The sequence below is a fragment of the Equus quagga genome, chromosome 12 (genome assembly GCF_021613505.1).
Source record: "Equus quagga isolate Etosha38 chromosome 12, UCLA_HA_Equagga_1.0, whole genome shotgun sequence".
Classification (NCBI taxonomy): domain Eukaryota; kingdom Metazoa; phylum Chordata; class Mammalia; order Perissodactyla; family Equidae; genus Equus; species Equus quagga.
The window spans coordinates 87,401,702-87,424,846 of NC_060278.1; the positions used below are offsets into that span (position 1 = coordinate 87,401,702).

The following is a 23,145-nucleotide window of genomic DNA, read 5'->3' on the forward strand; positions in this document are numbered from 1 at the left end:
TTCTCTTCATTTCTTCCCACAGATCCATTTTTCCATCTGGGATCGTTTCCCTTCAGCTTTAAAAACTTCCTTTATCATTTCTCTTAGTGTGCACCTGCTGGCAGTAAATTCTCTCAGCATTTATCTGAAAACATCTTTATGTCACCTTCAGTTTTGAAGGATATTTTCGCTAGATTTAGATTCTTTTTAGTGCTTTCTGTCAATAACATCATTCCATTGTTGGCCTCTATTGTTTTTGATGATGTGAGACATTGTTTCTGAATGAAATGTATGGTTTTTTTCTGTGACTTTTAAAAGATTTTCTCTTTAACTTTGGTTTTTAGCATTTTGACTCTGATGTACCTAATTGTAATTGCTTTTATATTTATCCTGCTTGGCATTTGCTGAGCTTCTTGTATCTGTGATTGATGCCATTTCAGCAATTGTGGAAAATTTGGGGGCTTTGTCTCTATGGATGTTCCTTCTGCTTCATTCCCTCTCTACATACTTCAGAGACTTCAGTTACATGTATATTTAACCTTTGATATCCCATGGTTCTCAGATGCTTTATATACTTTTTATCTTTTTCTCTATCCTTCAGTTTGGATCATTTTGATTGATCTGCCTTTGAATTCACTACTGTTAAGCCTATCCAATGAAATTTTCATTTCGAATATTCTGTAATTTCCATTTGGTTCTTTTAAGAATTTGTCTGCTGAGAATCTCCATCTCTTTACCCAATTTGTCCATCTTGTCCTATAAATTCTTTAACACATTTTTAATAAGTTTTTTAAAGTCTTTGCTGACTTCAACATTGGGCCATCTGTGGCCCTTATTCTATAGACGTTTTTCTCTTGATTATAGGTCACATTTTCCTGCTTTTTTGCATATGTAGTCATTTTTTATTGTGGATGATACATGGTAGAGACTCTGGATTCTTTTTTCTTCCTCTGAAGAATATTGAGTTTTGTTTTGACAGGTGGTTAAATTAAGGACAGATCACACTGATCTGTGGAAGCTTGCCAGAGCTGGTCTATTTCCATTTTGCCTTTAATCCTAAACATAACCTTCATTCTTGGAACATGGTCCTTACTCCTTACAAATACCTTGGAAAGCCCAAGGTATTTACCACATAACTTTGTCAGATACAGATATAAACTCTTAAATTCTGTCTATCTGGCACTAGGTAGCTGCTGAAATTTCTTCTTAGATCTTTAGCTTTGCAGTTGTTGCTTTGCACGGGGTTCCTTGGAGTCTCATCATCCTGCACATGTGTTTTAGGGGTCAGCTAAGGCTTTGAAGTAAATTTCTGTGCATATTTTGGAGCCTCCCTCTCTTTGTCTTCTTTCTTTCTGGGACTTTTCCATAGCACTTTTGGCAGCTTCAGGCTCCTAACCTCATGTCTCATCAGCACAATAAGGCTGTTGCTTCCGTTTGAGCTCCATTCCCCTGTGCTCCGTGTAAACTGGGAACTGCCCTCAAGGAAAAAGCCTGTTAAATGTGGATCTGCTCCAGCCAGCCTCCTTCAGGAAGCTCATCCCCACCAGTTTCTGCCTGCCTTGTTTTTGTCTGATGCCTTCAAACATTTGTTTTTTATAATTTGCCCAGAGTTTATAATTCTAGTCAGCAGGAAGATTAGTCCAATACAACCTGTACTGCCATTTTCCAAAATTTCAGTTTTCAATAAACTTTAGGACTTTAGTTGTCTTAAGTTGTCATCAAGTAATCAGATGTCTAAAATACACATATTTGTTTGCTTGTTAAAATTGCTAAAAAGTAAAGATTCTGTAGTAAAATGGAAAAAACAGTTTATATTTGTGATTTTAACTGTTAATATGTACGTATATAGATAAAGATTAGAAGAAAGTCAAAGCTGAAATCTAGAATACTCAGTTGAGGAAAATTTTCATTAAAAGAAAATTGCAAGGGAGAAACCTGTAAGTTAAAAGAATTTTAAGAGACTTGCATCATATGAACCTTTTTTAGATTCTGATTCAAGCAATATGTTAAAAAAGATTGTGTGAATGAGTAGAGTTTGAGCACCAAATATTTGATATAAGGGAATTATTGTTCACTTTTTTTGTGTGATAAGAGAATTGTGGTTATGTTTTTAAAGAGAGACCTAATCTTGTAGAGAGATATACTGAAATACTTATGTTTAAAATTAAATTATATGATTTCTAGGGGATGGGTTAGGGGCATAATGAAATAAGATTGGTGTTGGGTTGAAGCTGGGATGTCTGTACATGGGGTTCCTTATAGTCTACCTTTATATATATTTGAAGGTTTTCATAATAATAAAGTTTTTAAAAATTATTTTTACACTCAGAATTTAAAGGTAAAATCTAAACTTCCTGATAGCTTTTTTATATTTATTTACCAGAATGGTAGCTGAATGGAGGTTGTCTCGAGGTGTTGAAGAACAGACACAAGCTTTTTTTGAGGGCTTTAATGAAATTCTTCCCCAGCAGTATTTGCAATACTTTGATGCAAAGGAATTAGAGGTAATGAGTTTTTCTTCTTTCCTCTGCAGCATGCTGGTAAATAATACCTTCAGGTGTCTGCTTGCAACTCACTTTCCCATTTTTCCAGTGGCAATAGTTTTTTTTAATGCTGGCAGGATCTTTTGAAGCATCCCAAATAGTTTAAAGAAAGTCCATAATTTATCCAAATATATAAAGATATTACCAAAAAAAAGTATTACTATCAGCACCTCTTTACAATGAGTGAGTTATTTACTGGAATATGTATATATGACACCGTACATGGAAACTCAACCTTCACAAGTAATGTAGATATAATTCTTGATACATAGTTTATAAACAAAGCCTCTTGATTAATGTGTTTTTTGAAAGTTGTTTAATATTAGTCTTTTCTTACCCGTGTCTAGCATTTTTATACAGCTTGTACTGTTACCTAAAGAAATCATTTGTCTTTTTCATCCCTAAAGGTCCTATTATGTGGAATGCAAGAGATTGATCTGAATGACTGGCAAAGACATGCAATCTACCGTCATTACACTAGGACAAGCAAGCAAATCATGTGGTTTTGGCAGGTTTGTCTCAATTTATTTCTATTGGCAGACATACCATAACATTTCAGAAATTGCTTACCACATATGGAAATGAGTCACAGAACAAAATGTACCAGTGTGTTCAGGCTCCTCATTCTATCCTATGCATTATGATGAATACAGATTATAACAGCATTCTTTTAAGACTATTGCCAAGTAAGCAACACACACCTTATACCGTTGCCCAGAGTATGAGACAACTCCAGATGATTAAGATTCCCCTGCATTGGATCCAAATGCTTTTGGAATGTTATAGAACTATCTAAAGTATGGTTTTCATCATTCAGACCTCATTAGGAATTACATAATGTTCAGAAGGCAAAACTCAAGAGAGAGATGTGGATTGGAATCATAATGGTGTCTCTTCAAAAAATGTCTGCTATAGAGCACGTGAAAACATGCTCAATATCACTAATCATTAGGGAAGTGGAAATCAAAACCACTATGAGATACCATTTCACACCCATTAGGGTGGCTATTATCAAAAAACAGAAAATAATCATTCTTGGTGAGCATGTGGAGAAATTGGAGCTCTCTTACATTGCTGGTGGGAATATGAAATGGTGCACCACTGTGGAAAACAGTTGGTGGTTCCTCAAAAAGTTAACCATAGAATTAACATATGACCCAGCAATTCAACTCCTAGGTATACCCAAAAGAACTGAAGGCAGGGGCTCAAACAGATACTTGTATACCTATGTTCATAATAGCATTATTCATAATAGCCAAAAGGTGAAAGCAACCTAAGTGTTCATCAGTAGATGAATGGATAAAAAAAATTGGTATATATATACAGTGGAATATTATCCAGCCTTAAAAAGGACATAGGCTATATAACATGGATGAACCTTGAGGATATTACTCTAAGTGAAATAAGCCAGTCACAAAAGGAGAGATATTGTGATTCCACTTAATGAGGTATCTAGAACAGGCAAATTCACAGAGACGGAAAGTAGAATAGAGGTGACCAGGGGCTGCGGAGAGGGAGAAGTAAGGAATAAGTTTAATGCATGCAGAGTATTTGTTTGGGATACTAAAAAAATTCTGGAAATAGAGATAATGGTTACACAATACTGTGAATATACTTAATGCCATTGAATTATATACTTAAAATTTTTATGTTTTATATATTTTACCACAGCAAAAAAATAAAAAACTTGTTAAATGTCAGCTATTGAACTGAGCTTCTTGTAACAAATAGGATTAGCATTTAAAAATACTTAATAGTAGTACAATAGGATGAAAGTTATTCTTTACAAAAAAATATTTGGCTGAGGGCTGGCCTGGTGGCACAGCTGTTAAGTGTGCACATTCTGCTTCAGTGGCCCAGGGTTCGCCGGTTCGGATCCCGAGTGCAGTCATGGCACCGCTTGGCAAGCCATGCTGTGGCAGGCGTCCCACATATAAAGTAGAGGAAGATGGGCACGGATGCAAGCTCAGGGCCAGTCTTCCTCAGCAAAAAGAGGAGGATTGGCAGCAGACGTTAGCTCAGGGCTAATCTTCCTTTAAAAAAAAAAATTTTTTTTTTTTAAATTTGGCTGAGCCAAAATACTTGTGCTACAGGCTATAAAGCATACTCCAGAAACCTAATGTTTTGAGTCAGAGTTGGAGGAGTTAAAAGTCACATAATATTGGCAATGCAAAGCTACACCAAAACCTCAAGAACATCGAGAGGAGGAGGTTATCGAGATACATCTGGATCAGAATTCTGTGAGCTTGATTTCATTTGTTCATAAAACCAAAAAGTCTATACTGAGTCAAGCTGTGTGTCCTATGTAACCACAAGAATATCCTATAAGACAGGCAGATCTCGGGGGGAGAGAGGAGGGGCTGCCCTAGAAGTAGGGAGCTCTTAGGCCCAAGGCAACCTTCTTTTGCTATCTTCCTATAAGGATGTGGTCCTAAGATTTATATAGGAGAAGATTGGTGGGACTTTTTAACAAACATGGAGAAGCTCCTCCATCTACGGTGGTAAGCACAGTCATTATCTAGTGCATCTGACACTAGGAGTTGGTTTCAGATTTGAAATGATTGTTTTTCTTTCTTGTTTAGTATGTTAAACATAACCTGTGATCTATATATCTCTTTAAATGTGCCTTTAACAGTTTGTTAAAGAAATCGATAATGAGAAGAGAATGAGACTTCTGCAGTTTGTTACTGGAACCTGCCGATTGCCCGTTGGAGGATTTGCTGACCTCATGGGTATGTATACAGGATCACTTTTCCTATACAGAAAATTGTTTATCACACTGCTGTTACATCAGTGTATATACAACTTATCAGATATAACAAAGAAAAGTATAGGCATTTTTTTTAACTAGTCACAGTTTACCTGGATTTGTGTAAACTTTGAAATCACTTTGGTAGTCCTTACATCTAGAAATTTTTAACCCTTAGGATAGACCCCACATTTTTTTTTTTTTTAAGGAAGATTAGCTCTGAGCTAACTACTGCCAGTCCTCCTCTTTTTTGCTGAGGAAGCCTGGCCCTGAGCTAACATCTGTGCCCATCTTCCTCTACTTTATATGTGGGATGCCTACCACAGCATGGCTTGCCAAGCGGTGCCATGTCCGCACCCAGGTTGTCCCCTGAACCGGCGAACTCTGGGCCACTGAGAAGCGGAACGTGCGAACTTAACCACTGTGCCACCAGGCTGGCCCCTAGACCCCACATTTTAACTCAGTAGGCTAACGGTCTTCTTAGTAAATCTGTTTATTCATTTAGTCATTTGGCAAACATTTTAGTGTCTCCTACAAGCCAGGCACTATTAGTTGTCTTATACTATACAATCATGTCTGCATAATGACATTTTGGTCAACAAAGGCTGCATATATGACAGTGGTCCAGTAAGATTAGTACCATGTAGCCTAGGTGTGTAGTAGGCTGTACCATCTAGGCGTGTGTAAGTACGTCCTGTGAATGTTCACTCAACAACAAAATCGCCTAACGATGCTTTTCTCAGATCATATCCCTGTAGTTACGTGATGTGTGGCTGTATTTTCTTTTTTTTTAAGATTTTTTTTTTCTTTTTTTTTTTTTTATTAATGTTATGATAGATTACAACCTTGTGAGATTTCAGTTGTACATTTTTGTTAGTCATGTTGTGGGTACACCACTTCCCCCTCTGTGCCCTCCCCCCACCCCCCCTTTTCCCTGGTAACCACCGATCAGATCTCCTTATCAATATACTAATTTCCACCTATGAGTGGAGTCATATAGAGTTCGTCTTTCTCTGACTGGCTTATTTCGCTTAACATAATACCCTCGAGGTCCATCCACGTTGTTGTGAATGGGCCAATTTTGTCTTTTTTTATGGCTGAGTAGTATTCCATTGTGTATATATACCACATCTTCTTTATCCAATCATCAGTTTCTGGGCATGTAGGCTGGTTCCACGTCTTGGCTATTGTAAATAATGCTGCGATGAACATAGGGGTGCAACGGACTCTTGAGATTTCTGATATCAGGTTCTTAGGATAGATAGCCAGTAATGGGATGGCTGGGTCATAGGGTATTTCTATTTTTAACTTTTTGAGAAGTCTCCATACTGTTTTCCATAGTGGCTGTACCAGTTTGCATTCCCACCAACAGTGTATGAGGGTTCCTTTTTCTCCCCAACCTCTCCAACATTTGTCACTCTTGGTTTTGGATGTTTTGCCAATCTAACGGGTGTAAGGTGATATCTTAGTGTAGTTTTGATTTGCATTTCCCTGATGATTAGCAATGATGAACATCTTTTCATGTGTCTATTGGCCATATTCATATCTTCTTTTGAGAAATGTCTGTTCATGTCCTCTGCCCATTTTTTGATCGGGTTGTTTGTTTTTTTGTTGTTAAGCAGTGTGAGTTCTTTGTATATTATGGAGATTAACCCTTTGTCAGATAAGTGGCTTGTAAATATTTTTTCCCAATTAGTGAGCTGTTTTTTTGTTTCAATCCTGTTTTCCCTTGCCTTGAAGAAGCTCTTTAGTCTGATGAAGTCCCATTTGTTTATTCTTTCTATTGTTTCCCTCAACTGAGGAGTTACAGTGTCCGAAAAGATTCTTTTGAAACTGATGTCAAAGAGTGTACTGCCTATATTTTCTTCCAAAAGACTTATTGTCTCAGGCCTAATCTTTAGGTTTTTGATCCATTTTGAGTTTATTTTGGTGTGTGGTGAAAAAGACTGGTCAATTTTCAATCTTTTGCATGTGGCTGTCCAGTTTTCCCAGCACCATTTGTTGAAGAGACTTTCTTTTCTCCATTGTAGGCCCTCTGCTCCTTTATCGAAGATTAGCTGTCCATAGATGTGTGGTTTTATCTCTGGGCTTTCAATTCTGTTCCATTGATCTGTGGACCTGTTTTTGTACCAGTACCATGCTGTTTTGATCACTGTAGCTTTGTAGTATGTTTTGAAATCGGGGATTGTGATTCCGCCGGCTTTGTTTTTCTTGCTCAGGATTGCTTTAGCAATTTGCGGTCTTTTGTTGCCCCATATGAATTTTAGGATTGTTTGTTCAATTTCTGTGAAGAATGTTCTTGGGATTCTGATTGGGATAGCATTGAATCTGTATATTGCTTTAGGTAGTATGGACATTTTAACTATGTTTATTCTTCCAATCCATGTGCAAGGAATGTCTTTCCATCTCTTTATGTCATCGTCAATTTCTTTCAAGAAAGTCTTGTAGTTTTCATTGTATAGATCCTTCACTTCCTTGGTTAAGTTTATCCCAAGGCATTTTATTCTTTTCGTTGCGATTGTGAATGGGATTGAGTTCTTGAGTTCTTTTTCTGTTAGTTCATTGTTAATGTATAGAAATGCTACTGATTTATGCACGTTAATTTTATACCCTGCTACTTTGCTGTAGTTGTTGATTATTTCTAATAGTTTTTCTGTGGATTCTTTGGGGTTTTCTATATATAAGATCATGTCGTCTGCAAACAACGAGAGTTTTACTTCTTCGTTACCTATTTGGATTCCTTTTATTTCTTTTTCCTGCCGAATTGCTCTGGCCAGCACCTCCAGTACTATGTTGAATAGGAGTGGTGAAAGTGGGCACCCTTGTCTTGTTCCTGTCCTCAGTGGGATGGCTTTCAGTTTTTGTCCATTGAGTATGATGTTGGCTTTGGGTCTATCATATATGGCCTTTATTATGTTGAGGTACTTTCCTTCTATACCCATTTTACTGAGGGTTTTTATCATAAATGGGTGTTGGATCTTGTCGAATGCTTTCTCTGCATCTATTGAGATGATCATGTGGTTTTTGTTTTTCATTTTGTTGATGTAGTGTATCACGTTGATTGACTTGCGGATGTTGAACCATCCCTGTGTCCCTGGTATAAATCCCACTTGATCATGGTGTATAATCTTTTTGATGTATTGCTGTAATCGGTTTGCCAAAATTTTGTTGAGGATTTTTGCATCTATGTTCATCAGTGATATCGGCCTGTAGTTCTCCTTCTTTGTGTTGTCCTTGTCAGGTTTGGGGATCAGAGTGATGTTGGCTTGATAGAATGTGTTAGGGAGTTCTCCATCTTTCTCAATTTTCTGGAACAGTTTGAGGAGAATAGGTATTAAGTCTTCTTTGAATGTTTGGTAGAATTCTCCAGAGAAGCCGTCTGGTCCTGGATTCTTATTTTTGGGGAGGTTTTTGATTACCGTTTCCATTTCCTTACTTGTGATTGGCCTATTCAGATTCTCCATTTCTTCCTGATTCAGTTTGGGGAGATTGTAGGAGTCTAGGAATTTGTCCATTTCTTCCAGGTTGTTCAGTTTGTTGGCATATAGTTTTTCATAGTATTCTCTTATGATCTCTTGTATTTCATTGGTATCTGTTGTGATTTCTCCCCTGTCATTCCTAATTTTATTAATTTGTGATTTCTCTCTTCTTTTCTTGGTGAGTCTGGGTAGGGGTTTGTCAATTTTGTTAATTCTTTCGAAGAACCAACTCTTTGTTTCATTGATCCTTTCTATTGTCTTTTTTGTTTCAATATCGTTTATTTCTGCTCTTATTTTTATTATTTCCCTCCTTCTACTGACTCTGGGCTTTGTTTGTTCTTCTTTTTCTAGTTCTGTTAGGCGTCGTTTGAGGTTGCTTATGTGAGCTTTTTCTTGTTTAGTGAGGTGAGCCTGTATTGCGATGAATTTCCCTCTTAGGACTGCTTTTGCTGCATCCCAAATGATTTGGTATGTCGTGTTCTCATTTTCATTAGTCTCCAGATAAAATTTGATTTCTTCTTTAATTTCTTCAATGATCCATTGTTTGTTGAGAAGCGTGTTGTTTAGTCTCCACATTTTTGCACCTTTCTCTGCTTTTTTCTTGTAGTTGATTTCTAGTTTAATAGCATTATGATCAGAAAAGATGCTTGATATTATTTCAACTCTCTTGTATTTATTGATGTTTGCTTTGGTTCCCAAAATATGGTCAATCCTTGAGAATGTTCCATGTGCACTTGAGAAGAATGTGTATCCTGCTGTTTTTGGATGAAGTGTTCTATATATATCTATTAAGTCCATCTGGTCTAATTTTTCATTTAATTCTATTATTTCCTTGTTGATTTTCTGTCTGGATGTTCTGTCCATTGGTGTTAATGGTGTGTTGAGGTCCCCTACTATTATTGTATTGTTGTTGATGTCTTCTTTTAGTTCTATTAAGAGTTGCTTTACAAATTTTGGTGCTCCTGTGTTGGGTGCATATATATTTATAAGTGTTATGTCTTCTTGGTGGAGAGTCCCTTTTATCATTATATACTGTCCCTCTTTATCTTTCTTTATCTGTTTTGCTTTGAAATCTACCTTGTCTGATATTAGTATAGCGACACCTGCTTTCTTTTGTTCATTATTAGCTTGGAGTATTGTTCTGCATCCCTTCACTCTGAGTCTGTGTTTGTCTTTGGGGCTGAGGTGTGTTTCCTGGAGGCAGCATATTGTTGGATCTTGTTCTTTGATCCATCCTGCCACTCTGTGTCTTTTGATTGGGGAGTTCAATCCGTTTACATTTAGAGTGATTATTGAGACGTGGGGGCCTACCACTCCCATTTTGTGTCTTGTTTTCCGGTTTTCTTCGGTTTCCTTTGTTTCTCGTCCCATGGTTTAATCTGTTCTGATGTAGAGCTGCTACTCTCTGTTGTTGTCCTTCTACTTATCTCCTCTGCTCTTGGTTTTGTAGCCCCTTTCCTTTTTTGGATTTTTCAGGAATGAGGGTTTTCCTGAGGATTTCCTGAAGAGGAGGTTTTGTGGCAATGAACTCCCTTAATTTTTGTTTATCTGGGAAAGTTTTTATTTCTCCATCGTATTTGAAGGATATTTTCGCTGGGTAGAGAATTCTCGGCTGTAGATTTTTGTCCTTCAGATTTTTGAATATATCATTCCACTCTCTTCTAGCCTGTAAAGTTTCTGCTGAGAAATCTGCTGATAGCCTGATGGGGGTTCCTTTGTAGGTTAGTTTCTTTTGCCTGGCTGTCCTTAGTATTTTCTCCTTATCGTTGACTTTTGCTAGCTTCACTACTATATGCCGTGGAGTTGGTCTTCTTGCATTGATAAAGTTTGGAGATCTATTGGCTTCTGTCACCTGAAGATCCATCTCCCTCACCAGATTTGGGAAGTTCTCAGCCATTATTTCTTTGAATAGGCTTTCTGCCCCTTTCTCCTTCTCTTCTCCCTCTGGTATACCTATAATCCTTATGTTGCATCTCCTAATTGTGTCTGATAATTCTCGGAGAGTTTCTTCATTTCTTTTTAGTCTTGCTTCTCTCTCCTCCTCTGCCTGCAGCAATTCTACATTGCCATCTTCCAAATTGCTAATTCTTTCCTCCATATTATCGGCCCTACTGTTCAGAGCATCTAGATTTTTCTTAATCTCTTCTATTGTGTTCTTCATTTCCAATATTTCTGTTTGGTTCTTCTTTATCGTATCAAACTCTTTTGTGACATAGCTCCTGAACTCGTTGAGTTGTCGGTCAGAATTCTCTCTTAACTCATTGAGTATTTTAATGATGGCTGTTTTGAAGTCATCATCATTTAGGTTATATATCTCATTTTCTTTGGGATTGTTTTCTGTGTATTTGTTACTTTCTTTCTGTTCTGGAGATTTAATGTATTTTTTCATATTGCTTGATGTTGTTGATTTGTGCCTCCGCATGGAGATAGAGTTTAGTTGCTCCTTTCACTTGTTTCAGCTGCTGCGGTAGGGGAGCAGCTGTTTATACTGCACCAACCAGGAACTCTGTCCGCAGTTGCTAACTGGGCCTGGGCCCCTCCTCGTAGCCACAGTGGCCCTTTGGATTCCCTCCTCTGCCATGGGGGCCGTCACAGGGGGGCTTCAGGCTGCTGGTGCCTACTGTTGCAGCCCACCTAGATGTGCTCTCTCCTTGGGGTCTGCAACGGTGTTATGGGCTTTTCCAGCGGCCAGGGGTGGGATCACTTATATTTGTCTCTCCGTTGCTGACGGCACCCACAAAATCTCACTTGTCCTCTATGGGTCGCAGGAGAGCTATTGGCATCTTCTACAGTCTGTGGTTAGTTCACCTAGCTATGCTGCTTTTGCCCTGGGGTCTTCCAGCCTTATGGCTGGCGGCTGGGTGCCTTCTACTGGTGCTGTGCAGAGGCTTTCCCTAAGGCTGCTGTGAGCCTGTAGGGTTTCCCCCTAGGCTACGAAGCTGGGTCTCTGGAACTCCCCCCAGCCCCAGTCCTCTCCGAGATCTCCGGCTATCCCTAGTCCCACGGGGCGGGCAACAGCTGGGGGTCGCCCCGCCCTCTGGGATTCTCTCCAGGCCTCTCCCGGAGCCGTGAATGCTCGGCGTGGCCCCTCTGCTAATGGCAGACAGAGAGTTTTGTCTGCTGCCCGGGCGGAACTCTGGCGCTTCCCCTCCGGGTCGCAGAGCCGGCCTTTGAAACTTCCCCCAGCCCCGGTCCTCTCCGAGATCTCCGGCAATCCCTACTCCCTCAGGGCGGGCAACGGCAGCTGGGAGCCCTCCGTACCCCCAGCGACTCTCTCTGGGACCCTCCGGGCGCCGCGAACACCAGGCGGGGTCTCCCCGCCAATGGCGGGGAGAGACTCTCCCCGCGGGCTCAGGTGTGCAACTCCAAAGTTTCCCTCTGCGTTTAGGAGTAATTGCGGGGGGTTTAGGTAGGGTTCTGGTCACCTGTTTCCACCGTCGCTCCTCTGTTGTGTGCTCGCTCCTGCCCTAGATGTGTGTAGATCCTCTGGGGGTGTCCGTTGGAAGAAAGCCGCTTGCGGGTACTAGGCTGCTCGTCGGGGTCGGAGAGTTTTCACCTATTTCCACATCCTCCCGGAGGAAAGTCTGTCCGCCTTCCGATGTATAGTCGCGTGGGTATCTCAGACGTCCTGAGATGCTGTCTGGATATCCTTTGTCAAGCGATAAGTGTCCAAATAATTGTAGACTCGAAGGGGGAGAGACAAAGAGGACTACTCACGGCGCCATCTTGGATCTTTTTTGTGTGGCTGTATTTTAATGTGTTTACCACTCTTCCCTATTATACCTGGAGCTCCTTGAGATATAGATCTGTATCTTCATCTTTTTATTTCTGGTGCCTAGCACAGTGCCTGTCACATAGTAGTTACTGATTAAATTTGTATTGTTTTGAAATGAATGACTATGAGAATATTTATTTTTTACTAAATAATAAATTAAGTAAATTCAAGTTTTACTTGAATAACCAACATAATGCCAAGTACCACAGGAAGATGGAAGAGAAGTTGTGATCCCTAAGCCCGCTTCAGTTGAAGCAGAGTGTCAGAATTCAAGAACTAAGTAGGCAATTTTGAAAACAGTGTAAAACCAATTTAAAAGAGTTCAAGAGCCAGACCAAAAGAATTTGGACATTACTCTGAGGGTATTGGAAGCTATGGAAACTATTTGAAGGGAGGAAACCTTGCTGAAGCTGCATTTTAGGAAGAATTGATAGCAAGGTATAGCATGCATTAAAAGATAAGGAGAACCTGGAGATAGGAAGAAATTATTGGAGCAATGATGAGAACCTGATCTTAAGAGCTGGAAGTAGATATGGAAAAGAAGGGATAAATGCTAGATAAGGTAGAAATAAGTAGAAACAGGACTTTATTAGAAGATGAGATATAAAGGAAGAGTGTCAAAGATAATACCATGTTATGAAACATGGAGAAATAGAGAAGTTGTGAAGTGTAAAGAACATGGTTTGGAGATGTTGGGGGAGGATAATGAGTGGTTTAGAACTATTGAGTTTAAGGCGCCTGCCAGACAACTAAGTAGAAAATCTCGGGGGGTGGGGGCAGGGTGCAGTTTTACAGGTGTTATTAAAGTGGGAGTTTAGAGGTAAGAGAGGGAAGGTAGAGTCATCTGAGCAGTGACATTTGAAGCTGTGAGAATGGGTGGGCTTATGCAGAAATAAAACACAGAGAAGAGTTAGAGGGCTGATGGTTAGAAACATATGATTTAGAGATGAGACAGAAGTAGCCTAGAGGCAGACTTAAAGGAGAGGCCAGGGGCTGGCCCCATGGCCGAGTGGTTAAGTTCGCGCGCTCCGCTGCAGGCGGCCCAGTGTTTCGTCGGTTCGAATCCTGGTCGTGGACATGGCACTGCTCATCAAACCACGCTGAGGCAGCGTCCCACATGCCACAACTAGAAGGACCCACAACGAAGAATATACAACTATGTACCGGGGGGCTTTGGGGAGAAAAAGGAAAAATAAAATCTTTAAATAAATAAATAAATAAAAAAAGGAGAGGCCAGACAGAGGGTGAAGAGGAGAAATAAATATTCTACTCAGAAGCAATATAGAAGGGAGGTTTTTATCTAGTGAGCCAGAAAGGTCTCAGAGAAGGATGATTTCTAAGAAAGAAACTTTCTAAGTAAGTTACTAAGAAAACTTCTAAGTAAGGTTTTGGAGAGGGGAACTTGTAATAATACTCTCTAGTTTGAAAAGGAGAAACCATGTTAGGGATTGGGGAGGTAAGGAGTAGTGACCAAAATGAGGAAAACGATACAAGCTTCTCAGTCTAAACTGGAAATTTGATCATTAAAGGCATGAGAACTAGGTCTGCTCTTGGGAATAATATTTAGGGGTGGGTGGGGCTGTCTAACAGTCCAACACGGATACCTGTGGGAGGCAGAGACAGCAAGATTGTGGCTTGTAGAATCTTAGAGGCCATCTGGTTTAACCTTCCACTCAGTATTGGAGTAGAAAGTTCTAAGAGTGATATACATAATAATTTAATGAGGTGGTTCTTGACTTTATCAGTTCTAACATCCCATTTTTGTAATAAATATTTACAGTAGCCTCTTTAATATTCTGGAATGAAATTGGCAGATGTGAAATAATGTATCTACAATCTCCAAAGAATACACACACATAGCATTAAGTGTAATATGAAGGAGAAATTTTTAAAAAGTGATTTATAATGGAATAATATTTATTTTAATTCATGTATATTTGGGAACAACTATGTTAGAAGACACAAATAAGTAGTCAGATACTTGTTCCTATTTAAAAGAAAAGGTTTGGGTTTAAGAGATCAGAAGGGGGCTGGCCCGGTGGCACAGCGGTTAAGTGTGCACGTTCCTCTTTGGCGGCCTGGAGTTCACCGGTTCAGATCCCGGGTGTGGACATGCACTGCTTGGCAAGCCATGCTGTGGCAGGCATCCCACATATAAAGTAGAGGAGGATGGGTACGGATGTTAGCTCAGGGCCAGGCTTCCTCAGCAAAAAGAGGAAGATTGGCAGCAGATGTTAGCTCAGGGCTAATCTTCTCAAAAAAAAAGATCAGAAGCCCTTCTGTATAAGAAGCACTGGAATATGAAAGGATAGAAAAGGTAAGAAATAATAGACTTAAATAATTATGATAACAAAAAGAGGGAAATAACCTAAATGAAGTAGGGATAATACTACCACAATAAATAATAGATGATCAAAGTGGAGAAAAATTACGTAGATCTTAATTTAAAATGTAGTGTCTATCATGAAATTCCACTACAGGCCAAGGCTCTGACACGTAAAAAGGCCTCAGAGACCATATCATTTGAAAGTTGAAATAGGCTGAAAACAGGAACTTAGGTGTAAGACTCTACAAAGAAGTTGTGAGGTTTAGGAACAGTGTCAGAGTAAGATTAAACAACAGGCAACCTAAAAATAATTTCATCATAAAGTGTTTACAACTTGATGTCTCCCATTCCGTAAAATTTTCTAAAGCATTCAGGATGATAGTATGACATATTTGTAAAACAGTCTTTATTAATGAAATTCACTAAGATCCCTTCGTTTCATATTTCTCTGCTATTTTAATATTTGATTCTGTCTATTAAAAACAATCAGGCTCTTGTTACATGTTAATTAGCAGTATTAAACAAAACTTTCCATCTATATGGTTAGAAATGCTGTAATGTAATGAGTAGAGAGAACATGCAGAGAGTAAACTGTTTAATAATTTCAAGCTTAATTATTTAATAATTTTAAATATTCTTTTTCATAGTGACCATTTCCGGTATTACTGAGCTTTTTCACATAAGTATTGTGAAAACACTTCAATGCTATTAGATACAAAAGTACTATCAATTTATATTTGTACTGGGTTGTCAGGTGGGACATGAGGAAATTCTTTGGGTATGACTGTCCCACACATTGCAGAACATTTAGTGTGCCTGGCCCCATCTAATTAAAAAGTCCACTAGCGTTACCAATATTGTGACCACTGGTAAATGCTTCCTAAGGAGCAGCAGTGACCTTTTAGAAAACCAGTGCTTTAAGATCACCATTCAGAGCTATCTCCAACAGAAGGTAAATGAGAGGCAAAAATTGGGTGTGTGTGTGAAGTGTGTAAGGGTATGCCCTACAGGACCTATAAGCACAAGCATTGTTAATACTGAATTCACTAGGATGTTTACATTTTATAAAGTTTTAACCATTTTATATTTAAATCGTTTTATTGTATAAGACAGTGGATTGTAGTTTCCCTATTGTGTTTAAAACTAAAATTAACCTTTTTATGTTTCTGTTCTTATGTGAGGTATTATTAATCACAATATTCTGTTATTCTGGCTAAGGAACGCTAGATAAAACTGCATTTTCTCCTCATGGACACATGTTAACAAAATGATTCTCAAACTTTAGCAGCCATCAGAATCGCCTAGAAGCTTGTTAACAAAAAACAGATTGCTGAGCCTCACTCCCAGAGTTTCTGATTCAATCAGTAGTAGGCTTGGGAGAGGGGCTGTAGATTTGTGATTCTAACAAGTTCCCTCATGATACTTCCCTGATGATGGTAATATTGCTAGACTGGGGATCACAATTTGAGAATCACTGCGCTATCAAACTGTTGATGATTTCAATATGTTTTAGGGAGCAATGGACCACAGAAATTCTGCATTGAAAAAGTTGGGAAAGAAAATTGGTTACCCAGAAGTCATACCTGGTAAGTAAAATCAGAAAGATTAGAGAACATAGCCTTTTCTCAGTTATCCTGTAGATCTTGAAGCCTATTAGAAATTAGAAGTGAAATATTTTCCCCATGGTATTGAATTATTTTTAATAGCTTTTTCAAGGCATAATGTACATACCATAAAACTTACCCATTTGGGGGCTGGCCCCATGGCCAAGTGGTTAAGTTTGCACTCTCCGCTTCGGCAGCCAAAGGTTTCACTTGTTCGGATCCTGGGTGTGGACATGGCACCGCTCGTCAGGCCACGTTGAGGCAGCGTCCCACATGCCACAACTAGAAGGACCCATGACTAAAATATACAACTATGTACTGGGGAGATTTGGGGAGAAAAAGCAGGAAAAAAAAAGATTGGCAACAGTTGTTAGCTTAGGTGCCAATCTTTAAAAACTTACCATTTTAATTAAATGATATATAGTAGATTTACAGAGTAGTAACTTTCACTACAATCCAGTTTTAGAGTATTTTCATCACCCCAAAATGATCCTTTATGCCCATTTGCAGTGAATCCCTTTTTTCCCCACCTATGAAGCTTTTTTAATGAGATATTTAGAAAATTTTTAAAGTTTTCTCTGAAGGTAGAGGAAGAAATCAAGTCTAGATAGCTATTGGGAGAGCTAATTTCTAACATGATGAACAGAAATATTTTCTCATCATAAATGAGGTTTAACCACATTTCCAAAAATGTATAAAACTAAAAACTAACCCTAATCTTAACTTAAATACAGTATGTTGGAATTTGACCTAACATCAACAATATCTGAACTTTATTTTGTGAGATGTTTCAGTGGTCATACCTGGACCTTACTGGATATTCCTATATTTTCCCCATCTGCCCTTTTTACTTGGTTCATTGTCTGTTCCTTTGTATTTCCATACATATACATATAAGTGGGGTTTTTTTAATAACACTTTGGCACCTTTGTTGAAAATCTGTTGACCATAAATGCACGGTTTTATTTCTGGATTCTCAATTCTGTTCCATTGATCTATATATCTATCTTTAATGGCAGTACCACATTGTCTTGATTACTATAGCTTTGAGTAAGTTTTGAAATTAGGAGGTATGCATTCTCAAACTTTTTTAAGATTCTTTCAGCTATTCTGGGTCCTTTGGATTTCCATGTGAAGTTTAGGATCAGCTTGTCCATTTCTGCCAAGAGGTCAGCTGAGATTTTCATGCAAGTTGTTCTGAATCTATAGAGCAATTTGGGGAAGCATTGCCATCTTAACAGTATTAAGTCTTCCAATCTGTGAACATGGGATGTCTTTCCATTTATTTGGGTCTTCTTTAATTTATTTCAACAACGTTTTGTAGGTTTCATTATATAAGCTTTGCATTTCTTCTGTTAAATTTAAGTATATTATTCTTTTTAAAGCTATTATAAATGGAATCTTTTAAATTTCATTTCAGATTGCTAGTGTGTAGAAATACAATTGATTTTTGTACATTCATATTGTGTACATGTATTTTGATTTGACCTCTTGTCCCTTGCTTTTTTCAAACTTGGAACAGACTCTGCCATTACACTGTTGTGAACAGCTTATCTCAGTCACACATGAAAACCAGCCTCATTACTCTGTCAAGTTCCATGTTTCTATTTGCAAGGATGAACAAAAGTAATAATTGTAAATTTATTTTCCCTTTCTGGATAGCGTTATTTCTTTTATTTTCAAACATTTGCCTAGGCCTTATCCTAAAAATACAGCAGAGGGATAAGGCTTTAGGGCAAAATCACTACCTGTTACCTTGTGAAGGTGATATTAATATGACCCAAAATTAGAAGATGCCCTTTAAAAACTCACAGCTAAGAATAGAGCAGAGAAATTTAGTAGGAGCAGAATATTAGATATTAGAGCAGAAAATTGTTTCTTACTATTAAAGTGGTATACTTAAAACCTTTTGATAAGAGACCTATGGCCCACAAAGTCTAAAATATTTATTATCTAGCCCTTTACAGAAAAAGTTTGCTGACCACTGATGCAAATTAGGGTGGATGGGAGAGCATGAGAGGACTAAAATTTTACTGAGTACCTGCTGAGCATCAGGCCCTGTGCTATATATGTGCTTGTTTTTTCTTTTCTCTACTCTGAGAGTTAAGTATGGTTATTCCCGTTTTACCAAAGAAGAAAGCAAGAGTCAGAACGGTAAAAGTGCTTGCCCAAAGGCTCAGTGACAGAGCTGAGATGTCAACTCAATTTTGCACGACTTTCAAACCAGTGTTGTTATATACTACACTGCCTATATGATTCCTTGTGTATTTCCTTTTCTCAAGCTAACAATTCTTACTTTTAGTTTTAACCGCCTGGACCTGCCACCCTACAAGAGCTATGAGCAACTGAAGGAAAAGCTGTTATTTGCCATTGAAGAAACTGAAGGATTTGGACAAGAGTAACTTCTGAGAACTTACACCACTGAAGGACAAGAACTTATTTGCAATGTTTGTCCTTTTCCTTCTCTGCCTATTGCACATCTTGTTGTAAACTTGGACTGTGACTGTTTAGAGAGTTATCTGAGTGTAAGTAAATTAATGTTATCATTGAGATTTATCTTCCAGTGATTTGGGATTTCTACTCAGTGTTTCCAGAAATCAGATCTGCAAATGACTAGTCAAAACCTTACTTAACATGAGATTTAACAGCAGTGAAATCTGCCTTGTCTTACTCCACTAGATTCTTTCCTTAACAACAGTTTTGTATATGTGTGTCAAAAGTCTCACCTGGGAGTAAGTTTTTTTCTTTCAGAGATTCTGCAGATATGCAGGGAAGTCCCATGGTAACTGAAATATGCAAGATCTTCCTATTAAGCCTCTTGGTAAGAGGTATTTGTTAAAAGTACAAGCTTAGCCCAGCTTCGGGGGATGTAAGCGAATTTCTGGTTTGTGCTCTCCCTCTCATTTCAGTCTGGCCTGTCGTTTTTCCTTTCCGGAGCATGAATCCATGCATCATTTTGATGTTATCCCTGCAAAGTGATGGCAAGACTCTTGTATCTCTCTACAGAGTAGTTTTATTAATTTGAATTCAGGGAGAAGTTGGTCCCAGCCTGCAAGTGACTTCATAAGTCTCTTCATTTGGAAGTTTGATTGTTTTAATTGCCTTGCAAATACTAAACTTTATAAACAATATTAACACTATGATTCCTTCACTGACGTTTATAAAAGTTAACCTAGAATTGGAATGAATTTAGCTGAATTCATCGAAGGCCATCATTGACAATTTCTGTATGTTCCTATATACAAGTTTCATCTTTATAATTTTAGCATAATCCAACAAGTTCAGTTATATTATTGTTAAGGAGTTCAAGTTTTAACTAGATGCTTTCTAGTCCCAATAGAGGTCAATGAAACATCCTCTAAAATTATATTTCCATTAGGGAGGGAGAGCTATGGTACTGGCTAAAAACAAAGGAGTAAAACATTTACTAGCCATTCATTTCTAGTAACCACAGAAATGTATTCTTTCTGTGAATTAAAAGTCTTCAAATTTATCATTTCTCAGAAACATACTGGAGTAGTCACATTGTGCTGAATTGGATGTTCTCTTCACCTCTAAAAATTTTAACAGACTGTTCCCATAACGATTTAATTTTAGGCTGCTCTGTTAGTAACCAATTAATGCACTTTGAACTTCTATATAGTTAATTCTTTTAACTTGGCCTAGCCTAGACTCTGTCAAGATGGCTGATGTCAGAGGTTTGACTTTATGGACAGTGGGATGAAGCCTAAGCCATCGGAGTCCTATCATAGCTGAACCCTGAGGACAGCCTCATAACTCGTGAAGCAGGGACTCTGGCAGGTTTCAGTAGCATAGAATGAACAGTAGCATTGAGCCAAAAATAAGCAGAGAGTAGCAAACCCCTGTTCCATATGGAAAGAAAATGTTTTTTTGTCCCTAACTACTCTTCCTTTTACACCCTGGAACAACAATAAAAACATTTTTAAACTTGTGTATCTGTATTCTAAAACACTGCCATCATAAAGTAGACTTATGTGAGTGAAAGGGTTGCCTCATGTCAGTGTAAAGGGGGAGATTAGGCTCTCCCCAACCCTATATATTTTTTTTATTCCACATACTCCAGGAAAATGTTGTATGGTCTCTAAATGCCCTAGTTTTCAAAGTAGGGACTCTCTGCCTTTTTGTTGGTAGGGGAAAAAAGCGCTATTGCTTTGTCTTACAGAGCGAATGTCTGCTAACTACCCATTCATTATATGTCTGAACTTTGATAATGGCTATGGAGATTAAGCCTTCTGTAAAGACTTCCTATTGAGGTGAATTCTCATATTGAAATGTAGTTACCTACAATATTTACTAGAGATTTATGAGATTAAATTAAGAGATAATGTAAGAAAGTAGACTTTTTTTGTTCTACATAATGCTTGATGATTCATTTAGGGACCTAGAAATATTGTGTGAAAATGTATAAATATCACCCAAAAGGCTTTCTGCCCTATATTTTTAAAATACAGAATAGTTATATTTGAAGTAGCCCTGGCCCTAGTTCTATAGGGCTTGGCTATTTAATATTTTTATGGAAGAAACTTTAGTTCTGGGAAAGGTAAATGCTTGTATATATTTTTGCAGCCTGGGATCTCCCTTACTCCATTTCTTCCTTTAATTTAAGTGGCCACATGTATATGTCTTCCCTGCTGTGTTAGGAAAATGGGGGCTGGATATCCCAAGAATCAGAGGTTATATAAAAATACTGCAAATAGACAGCAGACATAAATATCTACCAAATGCTATCTTAAATTTTGGTCCAAACTGAACATTTGGAAATAGATTTATTGTAAGTGTTTAATTAGAGTGATTTCTTAAATCTGAACTAAATTGCTTTTAGAATCCTTTTTCTTTGTAAGCATTGTAAATGCTAATAAATCCTGTTAATTTTTTTACTGCATGTTATGTTGAAATAAAAACAAAGTAAAATGAGCAATTGCCTTATTCTTCTGCTCTTTTGGGAGGTTGGGGAAGTCAGCATTTCACAGCCTGGGTCAGGAGGGAAGGGCCTCACTTGTTTCATCAGATAGAGTGGTTTAAAACTGATCCAGCAGCTTCTAATAAAGAATTCCTGCTCTTGCCTTTTATGATCTTATATCAGAGTGCAGAAGAATCTAATTTCATAAGACTTACAATAACTCTATTTAAAATTCAGATACTAATTTTTCATCAAGAGATTGACATACCAATGTCAATTCATCAAATTTTAGTGAAACATGACTCACCTGTCCACAGAGGTCTCATCCTAAATGAACTATTTCAGTTAAACCCATTCCGCCACTTCTTACTTATCTGGTTAATAATCTGAATTGTTAGCAGGGATGACTCATGGAATTAGACTTCTCTTTTTATATCCCTCCTTATTTTGAATGTAATTCCATCCTTCTAAACTCCTTTAGGTTAACTACTTCTATTTAATATTGTTGGTATCTCCAGCCCCCCTCATTTTCTTGTTTTTCTTTTGGAATTATTGACAATTATTTGTATATATGCTATGCTTTCATTAACTAAAAATGGAATGGCAGCACTGGATTGTTTATTACTGTATTGGAGTTCCTTTGTTTTCTTGAACTGTAATTTCAAATACTCAGGTAACTCTACAAGTACCACAGGGAGTCAAGTGCTCTTATAAAAGTCCTTCAGGGGGCTGCCTCAGTTGCATTTCCTTAAAAGATGTAATGGAAGACTGTGTTTATAATTAAACTTTTTTGGTCCTTCATTTGCACACTTTTCTGTTAGTCTTGAGTAAGAAGGTTTGCCCTGCCTGCAGAAAAGCCGTCTATATGACCGGGGTGCATAGATTTCTGCGTCTCTGCTTTTGTAAGTGGGCAAGTTACAGCCTCTCTGTAGTGATGAGTAGAAAAAAACTAGGAACACCCACTGAGGTGAGATTGGATTGGGCACCTATGTTGAAGACAACTGAGATGAAGACATCTGCTTTTCTGAGACAACTAAAGATGCTCTAAGACAGGACCCCAGCCATGGGTGCTAAGTAGAGAACCACCAGCTAGCTGCCAAGACTTACTGTTCTCAATAAGCTGTCCTGCTCACTAGCTTCAGTAGACTTTTATTAGGAAACCAATGATCACGCTCTCATTTAAAATAGGACCAGTGAAGAGAGGCTGAGAAGTGGGATTTTTTCTAATATGCCAATCTAACAGTGACTGGAGGACAAAAACTGCAGGTCCTTCCCAGGTCTTAAAAATAGACCCTGTCCTATTTAATCTATCCCATATAAGCAGCTAGAAAGCTCTAGCTTCAATGTGGCTAAGAAAAAGGGGGAAGATATGTCCCTGTCAGCATGAGGAAATCTTTCATGGGAAAATCAGTAGTAATTCTTACCGTTTGACTCTCTGGCCCCAAACCCTACAAAGCATCAAACTGGGACTCAGCTGTGGCTGGCTGACTGCTATTCTCCACACTTTTAGGAAGAGTGTCTCACATGTTCTGAAACTCCAGAACAGAAACTTCTGTCACCCCTAGCCCATTTCAGTTGTCAATTCCTATGTGTCTGTAGGGTTCCTTTGTGGTCTGGACATTTCGGGGGAGGATCTAGGGAAATCTTCCTGGTTGGCAAGGAGAGGAGGGTCTTAAGTGGAGACCACAGGAAGACAATATTGGTCAATGAACAAGCAAAGATGCTGTGGGCAAGAGGGTTTCCTCAAAGCCCCCCAAAGGGAAGGCCCT

At 38.3% G+C, this 23,145-nt stretch overlaps 1 protein-coding gene across 4 annotated transcripts in view; it reads left to right on the forward strand.

Annotated features, from left to right (window-relative positions):
* ITCH (itchy E3 ubiquitin protein ligase) overlaps positions 1–21,390 on the forward strand; it is a 124,212-nt gene extending 102,822 nt beyond the window's left edge. For all 4 annotated transcript variants that reach the window (XM_046678859.1, XM_046678858.1, XM_046678861.1 and 1 more), the window contains 5 exons: positions 2,363–2,483; positions 2,930–3,034; positions 5,158–5,254; positions 16,365–16,437; positions 18,758–21,390. In XM_046678859.1, the coding sequence (XP_046534815.1) occupies positions 2,363–2,483; positions 2,930–3,034; positions 5,158–5,254; positions 16,365–16,437; positions 18,758–18,857 (496 nt within the window). In that variant the 3' untranslated portion in view covers positions 18,858–21,390. The remainder of the gene's footprint in view (positions 1–2,362; positions 2,484–2,929; positions 3,035–5,157; positions 5,255–16,364; positions 16,438–18,757) is intronic.
* The last annotated feature ends 1,755 nt before the right edge of the window (positions 21,391–23,145 follow it).